Below are 24,192 nucleotides of genomic sequence, written 5' to 3'. Positions count from 1 at the left end.
TGTGAGAGTGACTGTGTGTGAGAGAGAGTCAATGTGCGAGTGTGTGTGTGAGAGAGAGTGTGTGTGTGTGAGAATGAGAGCGTGTGCAAGTGCGTATGTGAGACACAGTGTGAGAGTGTGTTTCACACAGATACAATGTTTGCGAGAGAGTGTGTGTGAGATACAGACTCTCTGTGAGACTGAGTGTATGAGACCAAGAGTGTGTGAGTGACTGTGTGACACATAGAGAGTGAATGTGATACAGTGTGAGACATAGAGTGTGTGAGAGACAGTGTGTGAGAGTGAGAGAGAGAAAGACATTGACTGTGAGAGAGAGAGAGAGAGAGAGAGTGTGTGTGTGTGTGTGTGAGAGAGAGTGTGTGTGTGACAGAGATACCTCCCCCCCCCCTCTCTGGTGTCAGGCCCCCCACTCTCTCTCTGGTGTCTGAGTGTTACTGTGCAGGACGCTGAGCTCTGGCTGTGCTTCAAGGAACTGACCAATCCTATTTAATAGAATGCACCTCCAACATTCTGAAGCCGAGAAACCTCGTGTGGTTGGTCACTTCTGCTTGTGACGAACCCGGAAGTACGTGATGTCAATTCAGGAGTTGGATACAGAGAGCAGGAATGCCTCAGCCATGCAGTCAGCTTCAGAATGTTGGAGGTGCGTTTTATTATATAGGATAATGCAAATAGCTCCCCCTTTTGCATGCTTTTGTCCAAAATTAGTCTCACTACCTCTCTCCTTTCAATTTTGCAAAGTTAATGAAATCACATTCCGGATCTCCATGGCAGCTACTTTATCCTCGCTGTCCACAGGGTGGCCTTCTTCAGCTTCAGAGATGGGCTGGTCAAAGTCTTCCTCCTCTGGTGAGCTCCCACCTCTCTGGGCCCATTCTGGGTTGAACTGGTCACCATGAAGTTCACATATGTTGTGCAGGGTGCAGCAAGCAGCAATCAGAGTGGGCAGGAAGGCCACATCCATGTCATTATGTTTCATAAGGCAGCGCCAGCGGCCTTTCAGCCTAGTGAAGGCAACCTCTGCCAGGAGCCTCGCAGTGGCCAATCGCTCATTGAAGCTGTGCTGCTCTGACGTCAGGACCCCGGGCACACCAAGGAATGGGGTCATCAACCACGGAAGGAGTGGGTAAGCTGAGTCACCTAAGAGGTAGATGGGCACATCCACTCCAGCGATGTTCTTGGAGGCAGCAGGAAAGAGAACACCCCTGCTAGCTCGGTCGTAGAGTTCGGAATTGGCAAGCACTCGGGCATGGGAGATTTTGCCAGGGCAGCCAACATTAAGGTCCCAGAAACAAAACTGGTGGTCCACCACAGCCTGCAGGATGACAGAGTACCAACCTTTTGCATTGAAATAGCTGTTTGTAGTCTCATTAGGCGCTCGGATAGGGACATGAAGAGCACTGACCACACCCGCCACCTGAGGGAGCCCATAACGTTCCTCAAACTGACTCAGTGCATCCTGAAGGGCCGGCCCATCAGGTGCTCGAACATACGTGGGTGTCAGGATGCTCACCACAGCTTCACAAACCTCTCGAATGACTTTGCATATCGTAGAGCGGGACACCCCAAAGAGCCGCTCAATGGTGCGGTACTCACAGCAGGACCCCAGCCGCCAAAACGTCATGGCCAGGCGCACCTCCACGGCAATGGCCCGCCTCATGATAGTGCCCTGCCGTTGGTCGGGCAGCCGCAGCCGGCTGCAGAGATAATAAAAAGTTGCCTTTCCCATACGAAAGTTCTCCATCCAATCTAAGTTGCTGAAGGCCCTCCCTGTCACTGTGTCCCAGGAGGAGGAGCAGCGTGCTTTGCTCCAGAGACGACAACTGCCAGCACCAATGTCACTCATGCTCAGCGCTTTACTGTTCCAGAGTGCAGCAAACTGTCGCCTCTGCTTGGCCTTCAGCCGACAGTACAGCTGTACCCGCTGCCGACGGTCCCGCTCCCTTCTTCGCCTCTCCCTCTGAAGGCGCACATAGTAAAGCAGACATGTGGCCACCGCCCCTTTTGATAGGGCCACCACTGCATCATCTTCTTCCTCCTCCTGGCCTGGCATGGCCTCATCTTCCTCCTGGATATGATGCTGCTGTAGGGGCATTGAAATGCTGAGTTTATTATGCTTCAATGAAATGTATATCTATATCTATAATCTGGTTTTACAGGTAAATTAGAAACAGGTCCACACACACAAATACTTCTCAGTTCATACCTTCAAAAACAGTTTCTCAAAACCACTCTGCAGTATTATTATGGCCCCCTTTAAGACAACGCAAGCGCAGCAAGGAGCAGGCAGTCACTTCCAAGACTATTTCTCACCCCGAGGGATATTTTTCACGACAGTAATCCTCCTAGTACGCACGCGCCTGCCAGCCTTCCATCCGCTTCCGGCACGTAAGTGTCCCCACGTCACGTGATGTAGCAGCCACTATATTCTGCGCACGCGTAGATCGCTCATCGCAACGGCCCTCCAGCCTCTCGCGCATGCGCTCCAGCCCCTCCACCGCGCAAAAAGCACCAGTAGTGTGTATTTCCTGGAGATTTTTTTTCTCCCCTTTTTTGCCCTTTACCAAGATGGCGGAGGAGGCGATGAGACGGGTACTGGTCCCTTTTCTGATGTCGGAGTTCTGCTATGACGAGTTTTTCCTGCACTTCAACCTGCTGCACGGTGAGACCTCCGCGGGCTCTGCAATAATAGGAGCGAAGGGAGTTGGTGGGGGAGGACTTTGAAATTGGGCACAAATCTTCCGACCGGAAGCAGATCCTAGGAAGTGGTGAGAAAGCCACTGACGTTCATCTTTGATTTGGGCAAATCCCTTCTTTGGCCCCTCCCCTCAGACTATGGATATTATATTTATTTGTAGAAGTGAAAGCTAATAAATAAGCAGTAGAGGCGTATTGCAGCTCGTGTACTCCTGTGATTGGTGACTGTATGGACGAGTTAGTTTGTTTCCACAGTTTTAGGAGGAAGGAGTCTCAGTGGACACACAATGGTGACATCTAGTGACCAGGCTCAGAGGGCTGATGAAGAGCAAGGGCCCAGAGCGCCTGCATTTATTAATTAATGGTTATTTGTACAGTGCTAAGGGTCAACACAAAAAGAGGCCAGATACCCCCCTAATTCAATCAATGAATACAAAGAAATGGTGTTAAGAAAAAAAATATACATACAATGAGCAATCAAAAGTATGCAACCACCCTTCAAACAAAACATATATAAATTACTCTACTAGAATGTGCCTGTGTCTATATAAGTGCTTCCAAAGGTTATAAGTATCTCATAACTCAAGATTGGTCCCCACATGGCCTGTTTCACCAAAGTAATGGCTTCTTCAGGGCAACTGAGAAGGACCAGAGTGGCAAAAAAACAAAAAACAAACACACACAAAACATAAAACAAAAAAATATAAACATTTCAAAAACTAATATATGAACACATGGCATAGAAAGATCAGTATGGTCCATTTAGTCTGCCCAATAAGGAGACTTGGGCTTACCTGCTCCATGCAGGTTACCCACTCTTTGTCTTTGCTTATTTATTTATTTATTTATTTGCTGCATTTGTATCTGTGCAAGTTACCCCCACTTGTTGTCCTTGTTTAGGGTTGTACATGCCACTCCATACAGGTTACATCCTTGTATGCCCTTCTGTGAAGGTCATTTAAGTTTTTTGCTTGGATTGCACCCTCTTCCTATTTAATTAATTCACATATTTATAATCCGCCTAAAGTAATGGAGTATTGAGTTAACTAATCCAAAAAAATGTCAAACCCCATAAAATAACTCTTTACAGTAAGGAAATGAAACAGATTTAAAAAAACTATAAGAAATAATAACAAAGACAGTATAAACATATAGGATCTTTTTGTATGTGCCTTTTTTTTTTTTGATCCTTTTACTGTTTTTGTTCCTACCACCTCCAACAGGAGAGCATTTCCAGCATCCACCACCCTTTCCATTTACAACTATATCCTGATGTTACTCTAAAGTTTACCTCCTTACAACTTCAGTTCATGTCCTCTACTTCTGCCACTTCCCTGTCTCTGAAAGAGGTTTGTTTGCATATTAATACCTTTCAAGTATTTAAATGTCTGTATCATATCTCCCCTGTCCCTCCTTTCCTGTAAGGTATACATATTCAGGTCTTTAAGTCTGTTCTCCTATGTCTTCTGGTGCAGATTTCATACCATTCTAGTTGTCTCCCTCTGAACAGTTTGAAGACTTTTAATATCCTTAACAAGATACAACCTCTAAATTGAACACAGTACTTCAAGTGGGGCTGCCAATGACTTGTACAGAGGCAGTAACGCCTCTTCCTTTCTGTGGTTATGCCTCTCTGTATGCAGCCTGGCATCCTCACTTTGGCCACTGCCTTGCCACTTTGAAATTCCCAGATATTAACGCCTCCGGTCCATGCATATGAGCCTTTCACCATCCCTATTGCATACAGCTCCTTTGGATTTCTACACCCCAAGTGTGTCACTCTGCACTTCTTCACATTATTATTATTTTTTTTAATTGATAATCTTGCACCCAAACAATAACAATTGCAGAAGACGATCCAAAGCACAAGATTCACTATTGACGCTTCAGCGCAATGCATCACTGGTGCGTTGTCTGAAGCAAAATCATAATACATTGAGTAATCCCTAACAAACCCCTCCCGCTCCGCCAATCCTCCTTATCTATACTCTCTCTGAGAAGTAAACCAAGAGCTCAGATAGGAGAGCGATGGTGTCAAGTTATGGATTTCCAGGAGTTGAAATGAAATAAAGAAGAAATTGATTTATAGAAAATCTAGATTAAAAGTTTTGAATGGAGCAATGATGATAAAAGGTGAAGACAAGATTCTTCCCTACATGAGTAAGAGAAGTTCACCTCTGATGGTTTGTGACCTGATACAGAATTGTCTTTATCTTGTTGTCGATGGATGCATTATAGTAGTTGATGTACATTTTATAAGATGGACATTCCGATTCCCACTGCAGCTCCTTGTGACTCTGGGCAAGTCACTTAACCCTCCATTGCCCCAGGTACTACTACTACTATTTAGCATTTCTATAGCGCTACATAGCATATGCAGCGCTGCACAAACATAGAAGAAAGACAGTCCCTGCTCTAAGAGCTTACAATCTAGTAGACAAAAAATAAAGCAAACAAATCAATTAATGTGTAGAGGAAAGAGGAGGGTAGGTGGAGGCGAGTGGATACAAGTGGTTACGAGTCAAAAGCAATGTTAAAGAGGTGGGCTTTCAGTCTAGATTTAAAGATGGTCAAGGATGGGGCAAGACGTAGGGGCTCAGGAAGTCTATTCCAGGCGTAGGGTGCAGCAAGACAGAAGGAGCGAAGTCTTGAGTTGGCAGTAGCGGAGAAGGGAACAGATAAGAAGGATTTATCCAGGGAAAGGAGTGCACGGGAAGGGGTGTACGGAAGGACAAAATAAGTACCTGTATATATGCAAACCGCTTTGAATGTAGTTGCAAAATACCACAGAAAGGCAGTATATCAAGTCCCCTTTCCCTATGTTGCTACAAACAAAATATAAAGGATCAAAATACCATAAATATCACAGAGCTTATCTAAACTAAGTAAATGGTACATATAATATGATACAGGGATGCAGGAACCAAATATAATTTCTCAAAAATAGGGAGGAAAAGACCTCATAACGACCCAAATCCATAATCTGTGCTGACTTCAATTACAGTGTTTCATAAGTGTGGTCGGTCCATCAATAATCATAGGTCAGAAAAACCTCCCAGAAAAATTTAACGTTTAGTGGATCCAAAACACTTAAAAACTTTATTTCACAATTGACATCCACCAAAACGAGCAAAAGAAAATAAACTTAGCTTAGTCTGAAGCGCACAGCTAGTTTTCCAAATCGTCCATAAGGCTGGGGTCCCGACGGGGACCCGTTACGCGACGGCTTCTTCTAGAGACCCACCACGGGATGTCTAGTACTGTTCAATAGCTGATTCAGCTAGCTTGCGGCAAAGTGTGTGCATAAAATGGCATATAGATGCACATAATATTCCTATAGGCGTCTATTTAGTTAGACGTGTTTCGGCCCAGTGGCCTGCCTCGGGAGTCTTTGTGTGTTGTGTGGCTAGGTCTGTCTGTGTTTCTTGTAATGATGGAATATATCAAAACCTGTCACTGCAAGAACTTCTCAGGACTTGTGATGTTCAGTACACAGTCATAGAGTCTGTAGGACACAGAAAAGAGAGAGGCTGGTGGGGCTGGAGGGGGGCCAGAAAGAAAAAGAGAGGGAGGATGAATTGGCTGGAGAAGGGAGAGAAAGAGCATGAGACTGGTGGGGACTGGCTTGAGGGAGAGAGAGAGACTGGTTGAGACAAGAAGTGGAAGGGAGATAAGAAGCATAGTGGGGAGTCTGGAGACAGGAGAGGGACCAGGAAGAGCGGTAGGATGAACTGGAGGTTAATAAAGGGTCCACAGAACTAAAAGGGCTGGGGAACTCTGACCTGAACTGATATAAAAAATGATGTGATTAGCTTTACAATGTCTCTTGTCTGTTGTACCGGTGTTGAAAGACTCTCTTCTCTTGAAACACTGTGCGTTCCTGTGAAGAAACCTCCTTGTGTCTATAGTTGTAGTCTGCCCCTAGTGGCTCCCACGAGAAAGTCCACCTGCTTGCTCCTTGTGCTCACTTTGGCTTCTTTCTTTTTATCTTTACTCCTTCTAGTTGCCTGCTTGAAGATCCTCATCAGCAAACTGCTGGGAATTGGCATCATCGCTGGATCGCTCATGGGTATGGCATCCTCCCAAATTCTTTCAACTTTCTCACGGTTTTGTTTTGATCCTTTATAAGTCCTCCTGAAATTCACGGCTCACAGCAGCGCTGGCGAGGACACCCGATGTGGTTAGAGCAGAGACCTGTAAATCTGCAGAACCCGAGTTGGTTCTAAGCCCCGGCTGTGTCATTGATTCCGTATGAACACAGATAAGTCACGTGGAGGGGCATTTTCGATTTGACGTCTAAATCTGACTTTGAACGTTGTGTTGAAAACATCCAAAAATCAAGTGGCGGACGTAGCCATTTTAGAATTACCACATTCTCTGTCAACGAATTCCAGAGTTTAATTACACATTGAGTGAAGAAATATTTTCTCTGATTCGTATTAAATTTACTACTTTGTAGCTTCATCGCATGCCCCCTATATGTGGGTACAGTAGGTTTTTGGTGGGCTTTGGATGGCTCAATCTTTCCACCACAAATGTACGAGTTAGGGAGTGGGATATAGGCCTGGGTTTCCGTCTCTACAGTGCACTGCACCGACCACTAGGCTACTCCAGGGTCCTGCTCTCTGCTCTAAAAGGACTGGCCATAATATCTGAAGTTGTCATAGAGGCTGGTATGTACTGTTTCTTTCACATTTTTGGGGGGGTGGGAGGGGGTCAATAATCACTGGGAGAGTAAGGAGGAGGGGGTCATTCCCTTATTCCTCCAGTGGTCATCTGGTCATTTAGGGTACCTTTTTGTGACTTAGTTGTCATTAAACCAGGTCTAGACCAAAATGACCAACTTTTAGCCCTGGAAGTTTTTGCTTTATTCGGTTATGGCAGAAAATTGTCCCAAGTTGTGAGAACGCCCACATCCCACCCCTGACATGCCTTCTTGTGATTTGGATGCACATCAGATGAACTACATAGAAAAATGTCTTTAAAATGTGTTTCGTAAATACCAGTGGAGGCGTAGCCTAGTGGTTAGTGCAGTGGACTTTGATCCTGGGGAACTGGGTTTGATTCCCACTGCAGCTCCTTGTGACTCTGGGCAAGTCACTTCACCCTCCATTGTCCCAGGTACAAAATAAGTACCTGAATATATGTAAACTGCTTTGAATGTAGTTGCAAAAACTATAGAAATGCGGTATATTAAGTCCCATTAACAGGAATTCCATGCACAATCTCAAAGAGTAGCAACATTCCATGTAGAACCCCAAAGAATAACAAGATTCCAGAATCCCAGCCTATTTGAGATTCTACATGGAATGTTGCTAGTGGCGGTGTAGCCTAGTGGTTAGTGCAGCGGACTTTGATCCTGGGGAACTGGGTTCGATTCCCACTGCATCTCCTTGTGACTCTGGGCAAGTCACTTAACCCTCCATTGCCCAAGGTACAAAATAAGTACCTGAATATATGTAAACCGCTTTGAATGTAGTTGCAAAATACCACAGAAAGGCAGTATATCAAGTCCCATTTCCCTTCCCTCCCTTCCCAATTTGGACATTTTTTGGACGTTATAACTGAACTGGGGATATCCGTAGCAGTCTAACTTTGAGATTACCACAGGGTTTCTCGCTTGAGCTCCGAGCAGAATACGGCTACTGGGTAGGAGTCTTAAAGCATTCCCCGTGTAAAAAGAAGCCGCGGGATCTTGAGAGCGGGTACCGGAGATTGTCATTTTTTATGTGCAGAAGGTTTATGGTCGGCTTTATCACACAGGAGGGTATACGTCTGTTATAGCAGGGGGGAAAAATGCACCTTCCCTTTAGCTCTTTTCCTTCTGACTTGGTCTCCACAGTGAAGCTGCCGCAGATTTTCAAGATTATGAGAGCACAAAGCGTTGAGGGGCTGAGTTTCAGCTCTGTGCTGTTGGAGCTACTGGCTATCACTGGGACCATGACGTACAGCATCGCCAACAGCTTCCCCTTCAGGTGAGACATGCCTCTGCTTCAGTCCAGGTCTCTCTCTACCTGTGTGTGGTTGACCGTCTTTTTCCTCTTCCCGTAGCTCCTGGGGAGAAGCTCTCTTTCTGATGCTGCAAACCATCACCATTGCCTTCCTCATACAGCATTACTCGGGGCAGACACTGAAAGGTAAAGTCACTTGGCTTTCGAATGCAGCCATGCCTAGGGGAGGAGGGACCGTGGGACGATGTGGTTGCACCTGCCATGTCTCTGTGTTTCACACGTATCTCTTCTTTGTTCTGGACTTAGGCGCCCTCTTCCTGGTCGTGTACCTGGCCCTGTTGTCTTTCCTGCTATCCCCTTTGACCCCTATGGCGGTGGTGACGTTACTTCAAGCTTCCAACATGCCAGCTGTGATCTTCAGCCGGGTGAGTGAGGCTTGGCAGCTCCCGACCAGGAAGCTCATCTATTGCCTCAGACCAGATCCGTTGATCCAAAGCAGAAACCAAAGACGAGGAGGTCCTTGTGAGAGGCAGCGGTCAGGCTGGTGATACTGTTGCATGTGCTTTTTCAAGGCTCTGTCGTTCTACCTGTCTTTTTACCGTGTGCATGATAGAAGTTGGGATCTATGACTAGTTCCATATGTGCATGACAGGAGGCAGTCACTGTATTTATTCTATATCTGCCCAGCTATGCTCAACATCCATTAAAAATGTTGGCCTACTGTTGGAGGTCATAGAGACCAGTACTTTAAGGAATTTGGAGCATGATTGGTAGGTGAAAGAGTTGGAAGGTCATGCAAAAGTCAGTCCATATGGGAAATTTATACACTCATCTATCCAAAGTGAAATGATTTTCAACTGGGCAGAGTGGTTGGGCCAATATATTCTTTATTTACCATCAACTGCTGTTACTGTGTTAGTTTCTCATGTGTGTGATGGGGGCCTGTCACCATGACTAGTCCTAAGAACATGGACTCTGTTTCTCCCCTAACTGCTGCCTCTTTCCTCTTCTAGCTCATTCAGGCAGTATCTAACTATCGAAATGGACACACTGGTCAACTGTCAGCCATCACGGTTTTCTTGCTGTTTGCAGGCTCTCTGGCTCGCATATTCACCTCTGTACAAGTGAGTGCTGCCGACTGGGGGGAGATGGGAAGTGGACAGAGGGTAGATGAGAGAGTTCAGCCATGCTGCTTCCCCGCAGTTCATCTGGTGCTGTCTGGGGGTGGCCATCTTACCCAGATAAGAACATAAGCGTTGCCAAAAAACAACAAGGCAAACGATCTGCAAAATAAGCGTTGCCATACTGGGACAGACCGAAGGTCCACCAAACCCGGTATACTGTTTCCAACAGTGGCCCATCCAGGTCACATGCACCTGGCTAGATCCCAGAACAGTAAAACTGACTTTATGCTGCTTTATCCTAGAAATAAGCAGTGGATTTTCTCAAGTCCGTTTTGATAATGGCTTATGGACTTTTCTTGTAGGAAATTATCCAAACCTTTTTAAACCCTGCTAAACTAACTGCTTTACCACATTCTCTGGCAACGAATTCCATCTAGTTTTTCATCCATAAGCACACAACTGTGGAACGCATTACCAAAGGCCTTGAAAACGACGTACGACCACCTAAACTTCCGGAAATCACTAAAAACCATACCCTACCGATCCAACTTAAGTGCCTAATCTCTGCAACACAACCAAACTAAAGCACGTAATGGACATAACACAACTCTTCCGTTCTCAGATTCCATAATGGGGCTGGGCCACATGAACTTGATCTTACCACAACATCGTCCTGTATTTGTTCACACCGGAGCCTGCAAAGGCCTCTCCGATACTATATAAGCCACATTGAGCCTACAAATAGGTGGGAAAATGTGGGATAGGAATGTAACAAATAAATAAATGACATGCCCCCTCCCAAAAATATTTTTTAAATTAGGTAATGCACGGGTTACCGCACGCAAAAAGATAAAATACCGCAAAATGCTTTAACATGTTCTGCGATAGCGTGTGCTAACTGTGCATTAACCCCCTAATTCTATAAAAAGTGCTAAACAATGTACGTGCGCCCAATTTTCACGCTCATTTTAATTGAATATCTAATTGGTGCCAATAATCGGCTTTTTAGCAAGCAATTATTAGCACTGGTTAGATTCAGTTAACATTTATGCACGGAAATTTAGGCGTGAGTCAGAAATGGGAGGGCCATGGGCAGATCGAGGCATGACTTTTAGTTACGAGCGTAATTATAGAAATAAGGGAGCTCCGTGCTTAAATATAGGTGAAACTGAGTCTCCAGTATGAACTCTACTAAAGCTGAGAAAGCTAAGTATTCAATTGAAGACTAATAATAACGATGCAATCTCTACATAATCTATAATAGTGAGTAACATAGTAGATGACGGCAGAAAAAGACCTGCATGGTCCATCCAGTCTGCCCAACAAGACAACTCATGTGTGCTACTTTTTGTGTATACCCTACTTTGATTTGTACCTGTCCTCTTCAGGGCACAGACCGTATAAGTCTGCCCAGCACTATCCCCGCCTCCCAACCACCAGCCCCGCCTCCCAACCACCGGCTCTGGCACAGACCGTATAAGTCTGCCCAACACTATCCCCGCCTCCCAACCACCAGCCCCGCCTCCCACCACCAGCTCTGGCACAGACCGTATAAGTCTGCCCAGCACTATCCCTGCCTCCCAACCACCAGCCCCGCCTCCCAACCACCGGCTCTGGCACAGACTGTATAAGTCTGCCCAGCACTATCCCTGCCTCCCACCACCGGCTCTGGCACAGACCGTATAAGTCTGCCCAACACTATCCCTGCCTCCCAACCTCCAGTCCCGCCTCCCACCACCAGCTCTGGCACAGACCGTATAAGTCTGCCCAGCACTATCCCCGCTTCCCAACCTCCAGTCCCGCCTCCCACCACCAGCTCTGGCACAGACCGTATAAGTCTGCCCCGCCTCCCAACCACCGGCTCTGGCACAGACCGTATAAGTCTGCCCAGCACTATCCCTGCCTCCCACCACCGGCTCTGGCACAGACCGTATAAGTCTGCCCAGCACTATCCCTGCCTCCCACCACCGGCTCTGGCACAGACCGTATAAGTCTGCCCAACACTATCCCTGCCTCCCAACCTCCAGTCCCGCCTCCCACCACCAGCTCTGGCACAGACCATATAAAAGAAAGATAAAAACTTATATTATGATTAATGAGGATTGCGATGTTGCCTCTTGAATCACGCTTGGCTCAGTTTAGCCATGATGGAAGCACACACGCTGATCTGACAATCCTATTGAAAGAAAATCGCCTAATTTGACCATAATGTTTTGATTAAGTATTTATTCGATGTGAAGCTGAGTATAATGAAGTAGTTGATTGATGCACTCCCTTCACCATTAAATAGTTATGTATGCCTAGCGAATACATAAATATAGGTGCGGGCACTTGCACCACGATTTCATTGGTGCAAATGACTGTGTCTAAATGTTGGTGTGATCCTTGGGCTTAAGCGCTTTCTATAAACCGCGTCTAACTTTAGACGCAGTTTATAGAATACTGCTACATGTTTTAATTTGTTTTGGACACCAATTTTTTAGGCACTGTTTATAGAAATCCTCCCCCTAAGGGCTTACCGCCCTTTAGTAAAAAGGCCCTTAAAACAGATCATTCCAAGCTGCTGAAGTGATTAAAAAAAAAGAAAATCCAAACACTGCAGAGAAAAATTGACTTGCAAAACTCACAGTGTGATTATGGTTTTGTTTTTATTCTTCTGTAACAGCTTTATTTAGTGGAGGAGTGGCCTAGTGGTTAGGGAGGGTGGTGGACTTTGGTCCTGGGGAACTGAGGAACTGAGTTTGATTCCCACCTCAGGCACAGGCAGCTCCTTGTGACTCTGGGCAAGTCACTTAACCCTCCATTGCCCCATGTAAGCCGCATTGAGCCTGCCATGAGTGGGAAAGCGCAGGGTACAATTGTAACAAAAATAAAATAGATACTATTGGAGATTCTACATGGAATGTTGCTACTATTGGAGATTCTACATGGAATGTTGCTATTCCACTAGCAACATTCCATGTACAAGGCTGCGCAGGCTTCTGTTTCTGTGAGTCTGACGTCCTGCACGTATGTGCAGGACGTCAGACTCACAGAAGCCTGCGCGGCCACATTGGTGATCTGCAAGGGCCGACTTCTAGTGGAATAGCAACATTCCATGTAGAATCTCAAATAGTAGCAACAGTGGAGGAGTGGCCTAGTGGTTAGGGTGGTGGACTTTGGTCCTGGGGAACTGAGGAACTGAGTTGGATTCCCACTTCAGGCACAGGCAGCTCCTTGTGACTCTGGGCAAGTCACTTAACCCTCCATTGCCCCATGTAAGCCGCATTGAGCCTGCCATGAGTGGGAAAGCGCAGGGTACAAATGTAACTAAAATAAAAACATTTATATACCATTTTTTGAGTACTCATTCAAAGGGGTGGACAATAAGGTACATAAAACAATCAAATCAAGTTAAGATATGGTTAGAAATCAGTTTTGAGCTGGCAGTTGTCTCCTGCTCCTTTTTTTTTTTTTTTTTTTTTCTGGCTCATTCAGAGCCAGACTGGGTTCTGGTATCATGAACCTTTATTCATACTACCTAGGGATTTTTCCCCTGTTTTATATTCTACCGACTCCCCACCCAACCAGATATTTATTTGGTTCACTTGTATCCCACATTTTCCCAGCATGTGCGGGCTCAATGTGGCTAACAAAGTTACAGTAAAATTACATAATACAACAGGATATAACAGTAAAATAGAAAGTAACAAAAACAGAACGTAAGCAGCTAAATAAGAGAATACGGATGGGAAATCGGGAGCAACCAAAGGAAAGCAGACAAAGGTAAAAAAGCAGGAAATCTGACAAACGGAAATAGGGGTTTAAAGAGAACGGGGGGCTTTGGGATAGGCTTTACTAAACAAATACGTTTTTACAGTGGCGTCGCGAGGGCAGCTGACACCCGGGGCGGGTCGCCGCTGCGCACCCCCCCCCCCCGGGTGCAGCGCGACGACCCTCCCCCCTCCGTAGCGCAACACCCCCGCCCCGCCCGCGAGAACATACCTGGAAGGCGGTGAGAGGCGGGTGGGAGGGCCAATCCACCAAGAGCACGCCGCTGGGGGGTGTCGGCGCCTCGCTGGTTCCTTGCTCTCGCCCGGAACAGGAAGTAACCTGTTCTGGGGCAGAGAGAGCAAGGAACCAGCGAGGCGCCGACACCCCCCAGCGGCGTGCACCCGGGGCAGACCGCCCCACCGCCCCCCCCCCTTCCTACGCCACTGCGTTTTAGTAATTTCTTAAATGTCAGGTGATCCAATGTCTCTCTCTGTTGTCTCGGCAAGGCATTCCAGGATTGCGGGCTGATGTATGAAAAGGATGAAGCATAGATTGACGTGTACTTTAGATTCCTGCAGGAAGGATAGTGCAGAATAAGATAAGTACGAGATGACGCCGATGAATTTCTTAATTGGGTCATTAAAGTGATCAGCCATGAACTCTGGCTCCCTTTGGAACCTTCTAGTCACGGGCCCTCACCATCTAGATTTAACTTCCCATGCAACCTCCTTCCCTCCGAGGACCATGAACATTGTTTTCCCAGCATCCCCTGCCCCAGCTGACTTGGGGAATGAAGCATCAACCTGGCAATCTAATCAGAGACCTTTCATATGGAAGTACAAAACACTTACCATCTGAACCACCGACCCAGCCTTATCAAAGCAATTCTTATCATCCTGAGAATACACTGATAAGTGCCAAGCAAATTTAATATCACACACCAGGCTTTGTATGCTGCTGTCACTCTGCAGTAGCTTTAAACAAAAATCCTCATAGACGTATGCTTTTAATAACCTTTAAAAATCATAAAACATCAGTTGGTTTGATTGATTCAATAAAAATTCAGCCTATTTGAACAAATTCAACCCAAGCCCGACATGTTTTGGCAAAATGCCTGCCCCAGGGACTATTAGGAGATCTTGCATCCAAACATTGAGCAATATAACCGGACAGTGCCAGGTAAATTTAACAACACATATCAGGCTTTGTATTCCGCTGTCACTCTGCAGTGTCTTAGGATATAGAAAGGGATGTGTCACCAGTAAAGTGAGGAACATCTGAGCTGGGACTTGCAGAGCGGAAAAACATAGGAATAAAGTAGCAGAGGATCACTGCAGAAATATTCTTTCCAATGAACGAGCTGAACCAGCCTGGATAGTTTGCAGTGGCTCAGTCATGGAGCTGAAAGCTTTCTTCTTTTTTTTCTTGTGACAGGAAACTGGAGATGTTCTTATGGCCTTAACATACGTTGTCTCTTCAGTGTGTAATGGGATCATTGCCTGCCAGCTGCTCTACTACTGGAACGTGACCCCCAGTAAGGCCAAGATGAAGAAATACAACTGAATTAGGGAACAGCAGTGGAAAGTGGGCTGGGAGAGGGACGCTGCTGTCGGTCATCTCCACTCTCGTTCCTTCTGTGGTACAAGGTCATACTGTTTGCCTTTACCTCACAGCCAAACTCAGTGTGCCATTACAGCCCACTGTACCTCATTCCCAACAATGTGATGGTCTTAGCCCATAAGAGGCAACTGAGAGGTTACGGTTGTAGGACACCTAACTGCATTATAATATTGTACTGATTATTTTAAATTAATAAAACAATACAGTTAAACAATCGTTGCCCCCCCCCCCCTTCCCAAGTGGCATATACCATCTCCCCATTTCTAAAGGGGGTGAAATGGTAGTTTCCGTTTCCCCCTTCCAGCTTGAAGTAGTACAGTCCGTTGTTTCCCAAAAAAAAGAGTTAGCAGCTCCCCTTTTACCATATTTAGTGGCATTGTCAGTCATCCCCACTTCTTCTGGATGTAGCCTCCATGGGGGCCCTGGTCCTACCTTTCCCTGCTGGTGCAGAGGATCTCGATTTGCCCCATCCTGCCCCTTGAGAGATACAGTCTAACGTCTTTCTGGACCTGTTAGATAAAGAGAGCCTAGAATACAGGACCATTGTGGGACAGGAGGTGAATTTGATTAGTTGATTGTGCTGTATTACATCCAACAGTAACCAACTCATCTTATATAATACATCTGCTTAGCAAAGTCCACTAAAGTTCCTGCTTTTAATAGCGGATAAAATGTAGCAACAAAGCAAACTGACATTCCAAATCTCAGGGTTGGTATTTTTTTCTATTCAATATTTTCTGTTTTGTTTTTCATCAGGTCACGCCACAGTTAACTACTTAGGGCAGGGGTGAGCAGCTTCGGTTCTCCAGGGCCACAAGCCAGTCGGGTTTCTAGGATTTCCCCAATGAATGTGCACGAGATCTGTTTGCTTACAGTGGAAGCAGTGCACGTGAATAGATCTCGTGCACATTCATTGATCAAACAAAGTTAGTCACTCTTCTTAAAGCCGCAGTCCGTGATCCTCGAGTCAGTATCGATCTGATGTATGGGAGTGAAAAATAACGGATGAATGAGGATTATCAATTGGAAGTGGATTAACTCCTAGAGCTCTAGCCTGGAGTCTCAAGAGGACTAAATTTTGAAAATGACTTTGGAAGAAGTCTATAGCTGCTTTAGAGCATGAACATAATTTACCACCTTCAACTTTTATGTTTCTAGAGGGTAGTGGGAACTTTCTGTACCAGAGGCCTTGTAGAACAATGACGGAATATTTTTGGCCAGCTAACACCAAATCACCATAACTACCAAAGACTGTGAAAACGATTTACGACCATCTTAACTTCAGGAGATCATTAAAGACTTACCTGGTTTGCAAGGCCTATCCCACTGACCCTACTTAAATGCTTCAACTCTGCAACACAACATAACCTTAGATCGTATTGGCCAATATATATTCCTTATTATCGTTGACTCTTATTGTACCTTATACCCTAACCTTACCTGACCCCTATTTCAATCTATATTTGTTTATCCTACCGGACTTGGCGTTCGCCTTTACGGTATTTTGTAAGCCACATTGAGCCTGTTAATGGGTGGGAAAATGTGGGATACAAATGTTACAAATAAATAAAAAAACATCTAGCTAAAGTTATCACATATTGAGGATGAATCGGAGTACATGAGCAGATATAATTTCTGACTTATAAGAAGAATTCTGGACAATAACTTGAAAATTGAATTACTAACTCTTTTGGGAAAACGGACTGTGGCTTTAAGAAGAGAGTGACCGCTGAATTGTAGTTTCTAATGAAGACTTTTGATGAACATGGAAATGAGAATTGTATTTGATTTTTAGAATTGTCAATATAGGTGTAGCAGTGGTGTAGCAGAAGACAATTTTTGGGTGGGCCAGCGGGTTGGATGGGTGGGCACTACAACCCCCCCCCCCCCCCCCCGCACACACGCGCAGCACATTTAAAGTTATCGGCGCTGCCTCCACTCACCTTCTCCCACTGTAGCGCTACTTCCTGTCCTGCACTTCATGGTCTCCATCTCCCACCCCCGTGGCAGCGCTCTATCGGCGCTGCCTGCCTGACAGACGCGGCGCGACGACGTCCTGCTCCGGGACCTTCCCTCTGCCGCGTGCAATCCACCCTGCGTAAACAGGAAGTTGAATCAACGCGGCAGAGGGAAGGCCCCGGAGCAGGAGGATGTCGCGCCGCGTCTGTCAGCTGTCAGGCAGGCAGCGCTGATAGCAAATTGAAAGCGCTGCCGCGAGGGTGGGAGACAGAGACCGCGAAGTGCAGGAGAGGAGGCAGCGCTACGGCGGGGGTGGGAGAAGGTGAGGATGGGCCTGAGACAAAACTGGGTGGGCCTGGGCCCATCCAGGCCCACCCGTAGCTACACCCCTGAGGTGTAGGTATTCTGTTTAGTGCGAATGGGAGTCAGAGTAAGGTGTGGATGATGGTTTGTGTGAAAAGGTTTTAAAATATGGATAACGTGATTAAATTTTGAATTAAACTTTTAATAAAGATTGATAATTAAATACAACGGTTGTTGAAGATAATGTGCTTATTCATTGGGGAAATCCTGAAAATCTGGCTGGGTTGCAACCCTCGAGAACCGCGATTGCCCACCCCTGACTTAGTGGGTAATTCTGTAAGAAGGTGCCAAGATTACCTGCATTTGTATGTACGTACATACTTGAGTAAATGCCAGTATTCAGACTATGCACTGTTCTGTAAGATTGTGCTTATATGCGATAGTGTGTAGTTTGAGGGCGGGTGTATACATGGTTGAAGTCTGGGTGTAGCACGTACAGAGGCACAATTGTACACAAATAATGGATAACTATCATTAATGCACCATGGAAGGAAAGGATGGTTCCCTATGGAACAGAAAAGCTCAGGTAGTAGGGAAGGGGCGTAGTCTGACCAATGAAGACAAAATATCCAGAGAATTGCAGTAGGATGGAGATTTGACAGGGAACCGTGTTTCGGCAATAAAATGCCTGCCTCAGGAGTCGATGTATCAGATATTCGGTGTCTGTGTATTGCAATTGTTATGAATGGAGAAAACCAAAAACCTCTTTGATGTGAGTCAGCAAGCGTAACAGTATTCACACTCCGAAGCGCAGAAGTCTGGGCTTGATTTTATTTTCCTCCATTCATAAAAATTGCAGTACACGGACATTGACTATCAGATACATTGACTCCTGAGGCAGGCATTTTTATTGCCGAAACACAGGTCCGTGTCGAGTCTGCATGTATTTTGATATTTAATAAATCTACTACAATCAACCTCTGGATATATTTTCTTTGTTGGTTGGCCTACGTCCCTTCCCTACTACCTGGAATAATAATATAATGTACAATCAAACATTTACACCAGCCACATATAGCAGGGTTGTAGCCAGACTTTGGCGGGAGGGGGGTCCAGAGCCTGAGGTGAGAGGGCACATTTTAGCCCCCCCCCCCCCTCCCGGTGCCACCTCGCTGCCGCCAACCCTCCCCCGCCACCACCAGGTACCTTTGCTGGCGGGGGTCCCCAACCCCCTCCAGTCAAAGTTACCCTTCAGCGCCGGTCTCGGAGTCCTACGTGTAGGACGTCAGGACTCACAGAAACAGAATCCAGATCAGCAACGCGCCAGAGACCAGCGCTGAAGAGGACTTCGGCTGGTGGGTGTTGGGAACCCCGGCCAGCAAAAGTACCTAGCGGCAGGAGGGGGGGGGGGGGTTGAATGTGGCAGGGGGCCAGGGCTAAATCTGCGGGGGCCCATGGCCCCACCTAGCTACATCCGTGGCATATAGTACCCATTATGTTACTTTCTTTATTGAAATACCTCTTACAATCACATTTCTCGCTGTATAAGACCCCCTACAGGGCAATATTATAGAGCAGTGGTTTTCAACCCAGTCCTCGGGGACCACCTGGCCAGTCAGGTTTTCAGGCTACCCACAGTGAATATGCATGAAAGAGATATTTGCATGCAACCAAGGAAGTGCATGTTAATACATTTCATGCACATTCATTGCGGTTATCCTGAAAACCTGACTAGCCAGAGGACTGGGTTGAAAACCAGCGCTCTAGAGGAAGCAAGTTTCCGTTAACAAAAATAACTTGAAATAAGGAGACTGCTTTTGGCCCTTCTAATACGTGAGAATCAGAAAGACTGTGTGAATTTTCACCTCTTAATTATAATAAGACTAGAGTTTGTTCCAGATTGTATCGTACAGTGTATCGGTCCTTCTAACAGCATGTGTATGTTTTTCAATATGGACCACCTCAAACAGCTGCCTCCACCATTCTTCGAGCAGAGCAGACTGTTTCCAGAGCTTGGCTACAGTAAAGCTAGCAGTCGGTAGTGTATGTCAGACATGGGATTTAAGTTTGGAAGGGTCAGACTGAGCCCTAATGATCCAAAAGAGCCAGTTTGGGATTCAATCTTTTTTTTTTTCTTTGGGTTGGGGAGATTTGGTTTGTTCAGGTTTACAGTGTTGATGCTTTGTTTTTGCCCTGGTGGTATCTAGAAGTTTTCTATCAAATTGTTTAAAAGTGGATCAGTTCCTTAGTGAACAGGTATTTGCTACTTTGAAATGTCTTCCTCTGGGTGGTTGAAAAGTAAATGAAAATGAAATCAATTAATGCAATTTAAATAAAGCTTTAAAAGTGCTGAAACAGTTTTGGGTGTTGTAGATTTGTTTAGAACTGCAGGCCGGGATTCATAGTATTCCACCTTCTGCTGTCAAAATGAACTTTCTGACGGAGGAGAGTTGATCTGCGGCATGAGTTCCTTGTGTGTGTGTGTGTGGGGGGGGGGGGGGGGGGGGATCTCTATTGCTGAGGGTACATCTTCATCAGTCTGGGATGGTCTGAAGCAAGGGTCCTTTCAGGAGTTGGGAAGGGGTAAGATGATCGTCTGAGTTCCCTTCTACCTCAATGACCGATTCCAGATGAGCTTCTGGGATCACTTTCAGTCCTATCGTGAGATCTAAGGATGTGCTATACTGAGCCAGACCAAAGATACATCAAGTCCAGTATATTTTTGCCGACAGTGGCCAGTCCAGGTCAGAAGTACCTAGCAGGGTCCCGCAGATAAGTGGTGGCTTTCCCACTTGACCAATAATGATTTGTGAATGTTTCCTCTAAATTTGTCTAAACTCTTTAAATCCAGCCGTGGTGTCTTGACCAAGTCTTCTGGTAACAAAGGCCATGGCTTTATTGCACATCGACTGAAAACATATTTTTTTTATTTATTTATTAGGATGTTTTTACCACTTTTTAAAAAAAATTTTTTTAAAGAAATTTACTCAAAGGTAGTGTCGAGCAAGAACAATCTGGACATAGACAACAGGCAAGTTCAGCAGTAAAAATATTCAAATAACTACACCTTATGGCAAATTAAAATGTCAACACAATCCTATATAATAAAACGCACCTCCAACATTCTGAAGCCGAGAAAGTGAAGCCTTCAAGCCTTGAAGCATTCCTGCAACGTTCCGGAAATACGTGTCGTCAATTGAGGAGATGGAGCCTTACAGAGCGCACGAATGCTTCAAGACTTGAAGGCTTCACTTTCTCGGCTTCAGAACGTTAGAGGTGCGTTTTATTATGTAGGATGTGCTCGGTGCTTTTCTATAGCACATGGGGGGAATTTAATATATGCTGATTAAAGTGGAGGAGTGGCTGGAGGGGGGGCAGGGGAGAGGGGAGAATCACTGGGTGCCTGGAGGGGGGGCAGGGGAGAGAGGAGAATCGCTGGGTGCCTGGAGGGGGGGCAGGGGAGAGAGGAGTCGCTGGGTGGCTGGAGGGGGGGCAAGGGAAAAAGAATCGCTGGGTGGCTGGAGGGGGGGCAGGGGAGAGAGCACAATCGCTGGGTGGCTGGAGGGGGGGCAAGGGAAAAAGAATCGCTGGGTGGCTGGAGGGGGGCAGGGAACAGGAGACTCGCTGGGTGGCTGGAAGGGGAGCAGGGGTCAGAGGAGACTCGCTGGGTGGCTGGAGAGGGGGCAGGGGAGAGAGGAGATTTGCTGGGTGGCTGGAGGGGGGGCAGGGGAGATAGCACAATCGCTGGGTGGCTGGAGGGGGGCAGGGAACAGGAGACTCGCTGGGTGGCTGGAAGGGGAGCAGGGGTCAGAGGAGACTCACTGGGTGGCTGGAGAGGGGGCAGGGAAGAGCATCGGTGGGTGGCTGGAGGGGGAGCAGGGGAGAGGAGAATCGCTGGGTGGCTGGAGGGGGGACAGAGGAGACACACTGGCACCCAGCAGTCTCACTCTCTCTCTGTCACACACACTCGCACATTCACTCTCTCTCACAGTCAATCTCACACATACTCTCTCAAACATACACACTCCGAGGAAAACCTTCCTAGCGCCCGTTTCATTTGTGTCAGAAACGGGCCTGTTTTACTAGTATACAATAAAACATTTTTATAGATAGCATAGTATGGAAGTGGAACATACAGATAAGATAGGGAGTAAGGGGATTAAATTGTACATGAAGTCAGAAAAGGTGCAGGAAAATGGTCTCTGCTAGAAGAAGAGCGAATAAGGCCTGCTCTTAACAAAAAAATGGCAAAAAATCTTCCACAAATCATGGTTCAAATACTGCAACCCCCAGCAGTCCACTTAAAGAATACCTTGATCAAAATAAATCTTAACGGGCGGTATGGCAGGAGGAAAAGAGCTTTCTGCCACAAACTCAAACGTGGTTCAACATGACTGCTTTTAGCGATAAATCAATCACAGGCCAGAAAAACCTCCTTGCCACCAATTTATTTAAACTTTAATCTTGGTAGTTAACCTAAAAACGTCATTTCATTGAGACCTTTTAATATAATGTTTTACTTAGGGTTTTTTTTCCCAAAGGTCGTTGTTTTTAACCCGTTCTTGTTAAATGTTAAAATAGGCTGTTTTGGAGTGTTCCGTTAGAACGTTCCTTCCTTTACTTGTGGAAATGGCTTTGTAAAGTTTAATATGGCAGAGGGAGCTTCCCTCCCCTAACAAAAAGTGTGAGGACTCTCTTCTTCCCCTCCCTGACCTAAAGTGCCATTCTTCTACCACTCGTAGGCCCTCTCCGGGCCTACCTTAGGTAGTCTACTGGCCTCGGGGTAGGAGCAATCCCCAGTCACTCCAGCCCTTGCAGGCTCTGCATTCATAATAGCTGCCGGAGCCTCCCACAGTCGCCTTTTCAGTGTGTAGCACTCATTTGAAGGCTGTCTCACTCTCGCGCTCTGTGAGCCCTTTCATAAGGAAGGAGTCTGTCACACTCATTTGAAGGCTCTCTCAGTCTCACACTCTGAGCTCCTTGTTTCACTCATTAGGAGTGTGTCTTATTTGTAGGCTCTCACACTTTCAGTCCCTTCTCTCATTAGGAGTGTGTCTCACTCATTTGAAGGCTCTCACACTCTTTCAGTCCCTTCTCTCGGCCATTAGGAGTGTGTCTCACTCATTTGAAGGCTCTCACACTCTTTCAGTCCCTTCTCTCGGAGTGTGTGTCACTCATTTGAAGGCTTTCACACTCTGGAGCCCCTTTCCTCACTCATTAGGAGTCTGTCACACTAAGTTGAAGCCTCTCTCACGACTCCTTTCTCTCACTCATTAGAGTCTGAGTGCCACTGCTGATTCTGATCACTGCTTTCATGAGGAGCAAGATTAAGAGAAGAAAAGCCAAGTGCCCCCACGTGTAGGCAGAAATCGGTGTATTTCTTGTGCCCTGCCTCCCACTGCACCATCCCTTTACCCTGCCTCTACAGCCATGCTCTGAAACCTGTGTGCATGCTTTCAGCCAATGACAGGCAGATGCTCAAAAGTTGCCTTTAATACCGGATGTGTTTATAGGCGCAGTTGAACTTACCAATTTCGAAAGAGCAACCGATGCTCAAAGGAAATCACATGCAAATGAGAGGCTCAGTAGGGAAAGCACCTAGCACAGGTGCAGAGCAGTCTCTCGGTAAGCGTCCATGTTCTACACATGCTCGGGGAAAAAAGGCACGCGTCCAGTGATGTCACAATCGGTTTCCTTTTTTTTTTTTTTTTTAACTCTACCGTTATGATGGGACACACATAATACACGCACATGGCACATTTCACACCATGTTAAAAAATGCAAACAGACTGCACCACGGAGAAGTTGCTTTCATGCAACCAAGGACAGCTGCAGACCTGCGGGGAAATTTTGCATGTTAGAGGTAGGTGCTCCTTTCTGTGCAGTGCAAGGAATACTCATTTTAATACAAATGAACTTGTAATACGTTTGCATAGGATTATCGGTAGCTGCTACGGCGAACGGTAAAAGTGATGCAGAACCCCTTTGTTCATTAGATGCTGGATAGCATGCATGCTAGACTGGCTTCAACCAGTCTAAAATCAAATGGATGCAGGCAGTGGCGTTCCTAGGGTGGCTGACACAGGGGTGGATCGCCGATGCCCCCCCCCCCCCCCCCCAGCGAAAGGACAACCCTCCCGGTGCATTTTTACCTGCTGAGGGGATGCCACGCACCTGTCGGCTTTGCTCGTTCCATGCTCCCTCTGCCCCGGAACAGGAAGTAACCTGTTCCGGGGCAGAGGGAGCACGGAACGAGCGCAGCCGACAGGCGCGCGGCACCCCCCCCCCCCAGCGGTGTGCACCCGGGGCAGACTGCCCCCCTCCCTTGGTACGCCACTGGATGCAGAGCCAATGCTGGACATGATGGGGCCCAGCGCAGGTGGGAGTGGGACTTGATATGTTGTTTTTCTGGGGTTTTTTTTTACAACGACATTCAAAGTAGTTTACATATATACAGGTACTTATTTGTACTTGGGGCAATGAATTGAACTCAGTTCCCCAGGATCAAGGTCCACTGCACTAACTACTAGGCTACTCCTTGTGACTCTGGGCAAGTCACTTAACCCTCCATTGCCCCTGGTACAAAATAAGTACCTGAATATATGTAAACCGCTTTGAATGTAGTTGCAAAAACCTCAGAAAGGCGGTATATCAAGTCCCATTTCCTTTTCCCCTATGGAGGGGGGGTTCCAATATTTGCAGATAGTTCTTCTTTCAACTTCAGGCAGGTTTGGGGCCCCCAGTGATATGGGGGCCCAGGGCAACTGCCCTGTTTGCCCACTCCT

General features: G+C 46.5%; 2 protein-coding genes across 3 annotated transcripts; one reads left to right on the top strand and one right to left on the bottom strand.

Moving 5' to 3' along the window:
• Window positions 1-603: 603 nt before the first annotated feature.
• Window positions 604-2,318, bottom strand: LOC115457480 (protein ANTAGONIST OF LIKE HETEROCHROMATIN PROTEIN 1-like). 2 transcript variants are annotated; one of them, XM_030186899.1, is made up of 2 exons: window positions 2,207-2,318; window positions 604-2,083 (listed from the first exon to the last, which is right to left on the bottom strand). In XM_030186899.1, the coding sequence occupies exon 2, from the start codon at window positions 2,051-2,053 to the stop codon at window positions 728-730; it is 1,326 nt and encodes a 441-aa protein (XP_030042759.1). In that variant the 5' UTR covers window positions 2,054-2,083; window positions 2,207-2,318; the 3' UTR covers window positions 604-727. The 2 variants fall into 2 exon arrangements, with proteins under 2 accessions (XP_030042759.1, XP_030042760.1); XM_030186900.1 differs by having other exon boundaries at window positions 604-2,080.
• A 211-nt stretch (window positions 2,319-2,529) lies between these two features.
• Window positions 2,530-16,463, top strand: MPDU1 (mannose-P-dolichol utilization defect 1). The gene is made up of 7 exons (XM_030186898.1): window positions 2,530-2,662; window positions 6,701-6,766; window positions 8,540-8,672; window positions 8,749-8,834; window positions 8,955-9,073; window positions 9,662-9,772; window positions 14,960-16,463. Exons 1-7 carry the CDS (start codon window positions 2,569-2,571, stop codon window positions 15,086-15,088), a joined length of 738 nt encoding a protein of 245 aa, XP_030042758.1. The 5' UTR covers window positions 2,530-2,568; the 3' UTR covers window positions 15,089-16,463.
• Window positions 16,464-24,192: the final 7,729 nt, after the last annotated feature.

Source organism: Microcaecilia unicolor, chromosome 14, assembly GCF_901765095.1.
Source record: "Microcaecilia unicolor chromosome 14, aMicUni1.1, whole genome shotgun sequence".
Lineage (NCBI taxonomy): Eukaryota > Metazoa > Chordata > Amphibia > Gymnophiona > Siphonopidae > Microcaecilia > Microcaecilia unicolor.
Note: the sequence above shows the minus strand (reverse complement) of the source record. Positions and strands in the feature narration are given on the sequence as shown.

Excerpts from the sequence above, each read along its gene's own strand:
- LOC115457480 (XM_030186899.1), bottom strand. The coding sequence starts at position 2,053 with ATGCCAGGCCAGGAGGAGGAAGAAGATGATGCAGTGGTGGCCCTATCA.
- MPDU1 (XM_030186898.1), top strand. The coding sequence starts at position 2,569 with ATGGCGGAGGAGGCGATGAGACGGGTACTGGTCCCTTTTCTGATGTCG. Across the intron at positions 2,663-6,700 it reads GCACTTCAACCTGCTGCACG|TTGCCTGCTTGAAGATCCTC; the intron begins GTGAGACCTCCG and ends TACTCCTTCTAG. Across the intron at positions 6,767-8,539 it reads CATCGCTGGATCGCTCATGG|TGAAGCTGCCGCAGATTTTC; the intron begins GTATGGCATCCT and ends TGGTCTCCACAG.